Source organism: Cydia splendana, chromosome 5, assembly GCF_910591565.1.
Source record: "Cydia splendana chromosome 5, ilCydSple1.2, whole genome shotgun sequence".
Lineage (NCBI taxonomy): Eukaryota > Metazoa > Arthropoda > Insecta > Lepidoptera > Tortricidae > Cydia > Cydia splendana.
Window position 1 is genome coordinate 7,207,246 of NC_085964.1, and position 9,563 is coordinate 7,216,808.

A 9,563-nucleotide genomic window follows, 5' to 3' on the forward strand; every position below is an offset into this window, starting at 1 on the left:
GCGAATCCTTGTATTGTGGTATACATATTTTATATTTCCATGTTTATCAATAAAATTATCAATTATCAATAAAAAAAAACTTATGACTATTTCCATACATTATTTAAGTTTAGATTGGCCTTTTTAATCAACTATTGGCATCTTAGCTGGGTTCCACCCCAAGTTCGCAGATATGATAGGTACCTAAGAGAGTTTCGAGAGACTTGTCCTAAAGTATTAGCAAACAATTTTGTAGAAAATACATAAGTAAATAACAAATATCTGAACTCGACTCTACCGGCAATGGGTGTTTTCAGAAAAAATGATACCATTTAGGTTAAAGTTGATGGATTTTCGAAATAAAGTAAATTTATATTGTACTCTTATAAAGTGAAAATGCCCGTTTTGTGTTTCCGGACATTTCGCACGGAGGCTACGAGTTGTCCTAACTTAAAACTGGCTAATACCATATCGGGTTATGCTCAATTAAGGGTTCTGTAGCCGCTATTACAAACGTTGAAGACAGAAACAATATAACATTACAGGTATCCTGACCGCTAGCTGCATGTTAACGCTAGGTAACTTTAATGTCAGTAGTTTTCTCATTCTTTGTTTTGCTGCTATTTGCCAACTACTTAGTCAGGCACCTGCTTAATCAAAACAAAACAACATCAATATCTGTTTGGGCTTAAACTACCGTTGACATTTCTATATACTGTGATGAGTTACTGCAAGTTTCAACCCCATCTGAAGGGTAAGTTAACGCACGCGCACAGGGCGGGCCGGCGATGGCCTATTGAGTACAAGTTGCCCAAGAAACTGACATCTACATCGGTGTACCATTTATTTACCTATATAAAAATACCAAGATTCTTTAAGTATTAGTCGTATAAGAGATATGAATGAGGACCACTTCGTTCTCTCTCGAGGTAAGCAGTGAATACGGTTTACATTTAACATTTCCTGCAAGCCGATGATGGAAAATCGATAGTGAAATGACACAAGTAAGCATAACCTAGAAAAGTGGATATTTTGTAGGGTTTGTTGAACAATTGCCTGGAAACTAGGTGTTTGTGCGTATTTTAACATGGATTGCCAGTGATGCGAGCTTGTTTTTATACAAGCTTTACGGCTGCACAGGCAAGTATACAAATCACTCATCATAAATGATATTCTTTACATAGTGCAGTTTTGTATTCAATTATTAAAAATCTTAGCATTTCAATGTCATTAGAAACGATATCATCGAATTTAGTACCTATTATATATTTTTCATTGAAATGTGTACTTACTCAAATTAACAACTAAAGGTACCTAAGATATTGTGAGGACCTACTGATGTTGTTGTTTGAAATGATTATCATCCTGCGTGGGTAGGCGTCCATATATAGAATAGATTACTGAATAATTTATAGGTACTGTTACTTTTATCGCTTTTAGGACACATTCATTTAAATTTTACTCCTATTTTAATACAATCAGGAAGAGTAGGTAATTGTGTGTAGGATATATGTATTATCGGTAACTTAATAATAAATGGTATTATCTGTTTCTATAGGTACAGAACCTTTTACTTATATTCATGAGTGTTTATAACGATAACGAATTGATTCACATACAGTCCGACACTTCCCCATCATTTTTAACAACAAGGCATAATTATGACAATTTTGAAAGTAGAGAGGGTACTTACATTGTTTACGTTTTAAACGTAAGCACCAACCGCCATAAGGTACTTTTACCCGTGGGAGGTCACATATTTGATGTAGAGTACTACTACATATACAATTCCAAAGGTCTTGGGGTACAACAATAACTAATGACATTTTTCCAGGTCCTGGCCCTGCTGTTCCTGACGCTGATCCCTTGGCCGGGACCGTCGGTCTTCAAGATCACCTGCTCACGTGACAACTCCAAAATTGTGCGGAAGGTCATCCAAAACAAATGGCTCCCCGTTTTAGAAAGGTTCCAAGTAAGTGTTCGTTGTTCCTAGATGAAAAAAGAAAAAAAATACCTATGTTCCTAATCATTACTTATGCTTTTAAGCGAATGTAGCTCTGTTCTTTTATATAAATTTGTGGTACTCGTCTAGGACCCACCGGTTTTATCTTTCGACAAAAAAGGGTAGAAATACTTAGTTCAAAACCAATAAATAGTACTTCCTTCATGTAAAGTTTTCCGTGTTCCAGTTTTCCGAATGACACAGAAAACATGTACCTACGAAAATAGAATTTTTAGATAGGTAATAACTAGTTCACATATTCTTGACACTGATATTATTATGTACCTAGATCCAACCAAATCACCACATAGTTCAATGTATTCCACATAGTCTCACACTACGGCATCTCTAATTAAGGTTTACACCCGTGTAACAGGTAAAGCTGCCGCTGGAGTGCCCGTTCCACCCCGCGCGAGACATATTCGCGCCGCAGCACGACGCCAAGACGCAGCACCGGCCCTCGCAGTGGACCTGCGCCTTCTGCGGCAAGTCCTTCTACGAGGAGCGCCACCTCGACACACATTTCGACCAGCGACACAAGAACCAGATTAACAGGGTATGTCTAGTGGTCGAAATGGGGTTTGTGAGGTAAACATGCCGCTTGAGTACTTCTACCATTCCGCTTGCGATTTATGGGAACTTGGTTTGGGAGTGTAGGCGCTTGGCATTAGCACATTGAATATGTGTGAGCGGGATGTCGCTATAATACCTGCATACTTGCAAAGCGTTGTCTCGCTCAAACATCGGAGTGACGTGCGCGAATCGTATCCAGTGTACTAAGCGCCGTAGGTTCGTATCCTACCGACTGCGCCATGTTTAATATGGGGTATTATCTATGAAAAGGGACCTTATTGTCGATGGCGCTTACGCCTCACGGCGTCGCACGGCATTGTATTTATATCGGAGCATCGTTAATAATGGCGTAAGGGGCTGTCCATAAATTACGTCATCGATTTTTGACGATTTTGGACCCCCCCCCCCCTATAATCATCCAAAAATCATGCTTCAAATGACCCCATTTCCTCCTACTTCATGCTACCGTCATCCGATGTCCAGACCCCCCCCCCCCCCTAATTTGAAATGACGTAATTTATGAATAGCCCCTAAGCGCCATCGACAATAAGGTCCCTTTTCATAGATAACGTCACATATATAGGGGAACGGGGTACAGATACGGGTAAAGCTGCCGTTTTTCTTCTTGACTTTTTCGTGGCGTTTCATGAAGTCAAGCTGCTTCCCCAGCTCTCCTCCTGCTCCTTCAACTCAAAATATTGTATGTTTTGCAGGCGGAGGACGCAGTATGCCTAGCGGAGTACTGCGATATAATGCGGTGCCAAGTTTTGGTAGCGCATGGGCTGCTAAACGGCGGTGGCGGGCCTAGCACGGATATGGAAGTGTGGCAAGATGCAGAGGCGGCGCGTAAGGCGCTAGCGCCCGCTGCTCCGAGGTCTGTGGCCCGTGTCCCGGCGCGGAGACGCCGTCCGCGGGTCGTTCAACCGCAGCCTGTGAGGGACTGCCCGTCGACTGAAGTTGATCCTGATATTTTAGGTAAGGAAAGTGGCTAGGAACGAAGGTTGACAAGTAAACATAACGCAAGCCCGCCGGTAAGGCTAACATAAACCAGGGGTTGACATGGTTTTAGGTTGACGCCATCCAAAATACCCACACCCATAGCTCACCGTTCCAGCGCCGCTTAGTGCGCACGTAACCCGAACGCCACAAAAACACCGCGCAAATTCCAATAATTGTTCTCACGCCGTATTTAGATCCAAACACTAAATAAGTAGTATCAGACATTTCAATCGTTAATGTTTTTCTACTTTATGATCTGTTCTGTACTTCTCTAGCTCAATGAAACATATGTGACTATAGGGTTAAGTAGAGAAAAGCAGACCCAACAAATAATTCAATTATTATGTTGTAGAGCCAGAAGAGAAACGCACAGAGGACAGCGAAGGCGACGCGAATCAGACCTCTGAGCTGTGCGACGCAGACACGGTGGAGTCTTCTCTGCCACCCGACAGCAGGCAGCGGCGACTGGCCGACCTACAGGTGATTATATAGTTATATGCTCAATGCAGCTGAATCATTGTATAACTCAACAGCAGGCAAGGCAAGGGCAAAGGCACAGGCAAGTTTCCGCAACTTGATAACTAGTGCCTATTTTACCTGAGGAAACTGTAAAGTAAAGTAAATAAATTTTATTTGTAGAACACAGGTGATACAGCTAGGTCTTAAGTAAAAATAGTTGAATACAGAGCTCTGTGTTTTGCCTATTGGCGTACAAATGTTATAAAACTTAAAAACTATGGTGACTCTACGGTATTAATAAATTCTTACAATTAGATTAGCATATTATCAGAAACAAAACAATTAACACTTAAGGTATTATTTATACTTGTCGTTATCAACACTGAGCTTGTACTACCAGAATTGGACCTACATTACCTCCTCTAGTCTCTTCTTGGATTTACTTGTATTCTCAAGTTCCGGCAATTATCGAAACGTCAAATTTCCGGCTCGCGAGGTCTTCAAAATCTCTTGCTCCATTACTTAGTTATCTTTAAACACCATGCCCTAATTAATAAATTCATCACACCAGCAACTCGATTGTGATTGCAGGCGGAGCGTGCTGCTTGCGACCCCGCGCGTCTTCAGCTACTTAAAGTGCGCTGCGAGCGAGTGGTTCATTCCTGCATCGCCACTTTGTTGTTGCATCTCACGCAGCACCAGTTTACAGAACTTGAAGGTATATTTGACAAGAAGGAAATAGCTTCTCAGCCTCTTCTTCGGCTCGGAGACCCAAAAACAATAGCTGCGGTGTACTAATATTGACCTAACTGTAGGCCGAACTTGTAATCCTGTGTCGAAGGGATTCAATAAAATAAACTGTCACCGAATGGTTTCTCAAACGGCTAACAAAATTTCAGCGTTAAACCAAATGTAACACAGGGCACATTAAACGACAGTCAATGCAAATATGAGTTGTGAAGTCCGCTAATACAAAGACTGTTTTAATTGCTCTAAGTTTTCTGAAGTGGTGTGTTTCTGGTGAAGTATCGTTGGCATTGGGGCTGAAATCCGTAGATACTTACCTAACTGCTTTTCTAATTCTACCAGACTACCATTACTAATATCCTTCGACTTTGTGCAGACGAGATGCAGCGCGCCGTGTGCTGGTACCTGAGCTGCGACCGCTACTGGGAGGACACGGCGCCCACCGCGCGCGCCTTCCCCTGGCCGCTGCTGCTGGCGCTAGCCACCGGGCTCGCGTTGGCGTTGTGCATGTGCTATTACATCATCTGGATCGTGTTCGAGTAAGCATATTACTAATGGCAAACTATTACGACACGACTTAGTTCGCCAGTTACTAGGAGACACGACGCCGGCCGCGTGCATCTTCCGCTGGCTTCTCTTATTTACTCTGGTACGCGATTTGCGCTAGCACAGTGCAATACTCCAATGCAAACCAAGACATGAGCAGCAAACGTTAACTAGGAGGATTCTTCCCAGTAAAAAACTTGGTGCTATAAAACGGCTGTGGAAATATCTTTGGGAAGGTCAATCTTTGGTCAGCACGAAAGTGTCAAATCATTTAAATCGTAAATGATCTGTTTCCAGTTCTGAGGAAGGCAGCGTGGCGGGCAGCGCGTCGGTGTCGATGACGACGCACTCGTCGCCCGCGCGCGCCGAGCGGCTGGCCGCCGAGGAGGCGCTGCTGGACGACCCCGACCACGACGACCACTACATCTACGTCACCTACCCGCCCGAGCTCAAGCGCCGCCTGCTCGAGAGGTATGCAAGGAACGTCACGCTCATTTTACTCACGCCCTTTATCAGGCAGACTCGCGTTGATTGATCGTAATACTTTAAAATGGTTGAACTTTTTTGTGCCATGTACTTAATTAACATGTAATCTAATGTAATATGAGTGCCTTCTTTAGGTCAACTCGTGCTGAACGATCTCTTCGAAGTTGAACGTCATTTGCGACTCGACCGTAATACCTCGTCAACAACGTCCGTTGTCAGTCCATTATTGACATAGTTTTGTGGTTTATGCGCTCACCATGCATATTTCTTTCTAGTCCAATATTTTTCTAATTCAGTTCGATTCATATAGCACCCCAAGTCTACGATGATTTTGAAAGTATCTGCTAATCTAGCAAGGTATTTGCTGATCTGTCTCTTAGAGTAAAATCTTCATTAAGCTCTATCATTTTGGCAACATGCCTATGTGAGCAATAGTATATTAAATACACGTAATATGTGATCTGAGGCTTCCTTATTTACTGGCCGAGGTGTGTATACTATTTTTCTGCTCGACGGTGCCTGAAAGCGATAACTTTGTTTATCGCAGCGGGCCGTAAGTCGATGTTTACAGGCCGTAGGACAGGAAAATCAATTTCAAACTAATAGATAGACATTTTAATCACCCACATTAAATTGTACTTAGGTTAGGTACTTAGTTAACACATGGAATAGTTGACCTGTAAACTAGTTTTATAGGACAAACTGCACACCATTGAACTATTTGCACCATAGGAACATTTTCTAGACAAGTAGGTAATCCGTGTTTATATGAATAGGTGTTGACTGATCGATGTTGTTTGTTTTAGCTGCTACAATAGAACAACTCGCCTCTGAGACCCGACGTGTCCACCTTATTTCGTCGTGCATGCACCTTATTTCTATGAAGAAAGTAGATTATTAGTATGTAGATATTATTAGTAATACTCAGGAATTTACCCAATAGCGTCACCCATTCATACCACAAAAAGAGTCCGGACTCTTTTGTAGAACCTTTAGGTAACTATCTACTCTCTATTAGTAAATAAAGTGTCAACTAGATAGGTACCTACAATCCTGGGTATCCAAACAATTTCACAAAGACATCATAGATTGTACGAAACCTAATAGAGTTAGACCGCGAAAAGTCTGCAACGATTTTGATAGCATACGCAGTGCAAGTGTTATTTATACGGTATAATTTCATAGAAGTTTCATTAGAAGTTTAAAATAACACTTGCACTGCGTGTGCTATCCAAATAGTTGCAGACTTATCTTGGTCTAACTCAACCTACTATTTTATCTGATCAAACCTACATTGTGACTACCTATTTAAATTATGTTTCAAAAAAATTATAATAGAAGTTTTTTAGATTTTTATTTTACAAATAGCGCTTAGATGTAGCCTTGTGTTTGTTATAAGTTATTTAGTGAATATTAAGAAAAGTTACAGTTAAGTTAGCACGATTAGTTTTATGGGTACCTACCTAATATTAACGCCGTGAGCAGATGTGCCCATATTAGTATCTATTACATTGTTATTTAGGTTTTTAAATCAATTCTGGGACCTCAACATTCGGATTATAAAATATTGTAAATACTTACCATATGTAACGCATTGATTATGAATATTAAATTGAATCTCAATAAATGATATCGCTAACAAAAACAATGCACCTACCTACCTTATATAATTTACGCTATCATAGTTAACATACTAGTTCATAGTTTCAGAAATGGGCGTGATAATTATATTTCGGTTTGAAAGAAGAAAAAAATACTCCATTTTTTCAACCCTATTATAATAATGAGAAATGTCTGATAACTACGCTATCACCAAAAGACGATTTTTCAATATTACAGTCACGAACTTTAATTGTTGAGCCATTTAGGGTTTACTTTACATTGGACATTTCATATCGTTAGTATTGGCAACCAAATTAACTTGGACCTCAGATGGGTCATTATTATTCACAACGACGGGATTAGCCGCGTAAAAAAACATCCAGTAAAAATCGTGAAAGTATAAATTAGTGTCTTAGATGGGTCTACAATTAAAGTCTGTGACCTTACCTAGTTAATTTACTTGGCTGGGTATTTGTAAAATGTAGTCAAGTAAACGTAACCTTCTAAACAACTTTAATAACATTACGTAATTAAAACCAGATTATCTAATAAATAAACAAAAACACTCTAAATTAATGAGACGAATCTCAATAATGATTATAGTCGTTGTGAAGATACGTTGGTTTAGTGTGTAATCAATCAGTTATTCATGCCGCAAACGAGATAACGAAACGTGGATTGCAAAAACACATGTTTATGAAGTATAAAATAATGACAATGAATGATCACGAAGCCAATATGGAGTGAGTCGCCTACCTATAGTGCGGTGTTCCAGTACCTTGCCTGCTAGTCGTAAGCTCGTAAGTTAACAGTAATGTATAGTGTTCTATACCTGCTGCAAATTGTAAATAAGCTATATATTTTCCAATTTAGGTAATTAGAATATAGATTACCATACGATTGATAGGATGATAGGTCGAGCGACTGTATTAAAAGTACCCAAACTCTACAAAAATATGTGAGACCAGGCCATGTTAGGAAGTGAAACATAGTTTATATTGCTCGGGGAAAGAGGAACCCTGTGAGAATTCCCCACATGTGTTTCTCTTACCTTATAAACCTTATACCCTTAACAATATTGCCACAATGTAGCAACATAGGTACATACATACCTAATCCCAATATACGTACCTACTTATTCAAGTCACAAGTAACCATCTATCGAATTGATTATTAACACGAAAAATATGATACCATATGGTCAGTTAAGTGTGTTGCTAGTGCTACGGTTGCTCTTTACAAAACTAAGTAGGTACATTTAAAAAAATCTACCTACTGACAACCATTTATCCTACAGCTACATTCATTATGACATTGGGTAAGAGCGGCCTAATTCTTTAAGTAACTATTTTAGTGCTAATCAACACGGGTTTTTGCGACGTAGATCTACAGTATCTAATCTTATTCTATTGAACGATTATGTTACTGAAGCTATGGACAGTGGGTCCCAAGTTGATGTAATATATACTGATTACAGCAAATGTTTCGATCGTATTGACCACAGTTTATTAATATCTAAGCTGAATAACATCGGGATAAGTGGGGATTTACTGCGATGGTTTATATCCTATATCGAGAATAGGACCCAGGCTGTTGTGGTAAATAATTATATGTCTGGCTGGGTCACTGTTCCTAGTGGGGTACCGCAAGGGTCATTACTAGGGCCATTGCTCTTTAATATATTTATTAATGATATTGACAAATGTCTCCTGCATTCTAAGCTTCTATGTTTCGCCGATGACATGAAGGTTTTCTTAAAGATAAAATCTGCTGCTGACTCTATATTACTTCAGTCTGACCTTGCACGCCTTGACGATTACTGCCAATTGTACAGATTAGATTTGAATCCCTCTAAATGTTTTACAATGACCTTCTCACGCCAACGTAACTTAATCGACACTAACTATGCCTTAAAGGGCCAAACTCTTCACAAAGTATCATGTATGAGAGATTTAGGTGTCATGCACGACTCAAAACTGATTTTTGATAATCACATCAATAGCATTATTAGTGGCGCTTATAAAGCACTAGGTTTTATAATGCGCAATTCTATTCACTTCACTCAGGCTAAGACGCTTAAAGTGCTTTATTGTTCATATGTTAGAAGTAAGTTAGAATATGCCTCTCAGGTCTGGAACCCTTGCTACCATACATATATAGACAGAATCGA

General features: G+C 40.0%; 1 protein-coding gene across 1 annotated transcript; it reads left to right on the forward strand.

The window, feature by feature from the left end:
- The first annotated feature begins 740 nt into the window (after positions 1-740).
- On the forward strand, positions 741-6,761 carry LOC134790544 (uncharacterized). The gene is made up of 9 exons (XM_063761371.1): positions 741-908; positions 1,814-1,951; positions 2,358-2,537; positions 3,268-3,529; positions 3,906-4,033; positions 4,604-4,730; positions 5,136-5,298; positions 5,603-5,776; positions 6,598-6,761. The coding sequence occupies exons 1-9, from the start codon at positions 882-884 to the stop codon at positions 6,623-6,625; spliced, it is 1,227 nt and encodes a 408-aa protein (XP_063617441.1). The 5' UTR covers positions 741-881; the 3' UTR covers positions 6,626-6,761.
- Positions 6,762-9,563: the final 2,802 nt, after the last annotated feature.

Bases quoted from the DNA above. Each gene is read 5' to 3' on its own strand.
- LOC134790544 (XM_063761371.1), top strand. From the start codon at position 882: ATGAGGACCACTTCGTTCTCTCTCGAG. The intron at 2,538-3,267 runs GTATGTCTAGTG...TATGTTTTGCAG, and splicing joins ACAAGAACCAGATTAACAGG to GCGGAGGACGCAGTATGCCT. The intron at 4,731-5,135 runs GTATATTTGACA...GACTTTGTGCAG, and splicing joins CCAGTTTACAGAACTTGAAG to ACGAGATGCAGCGCGCCGTG.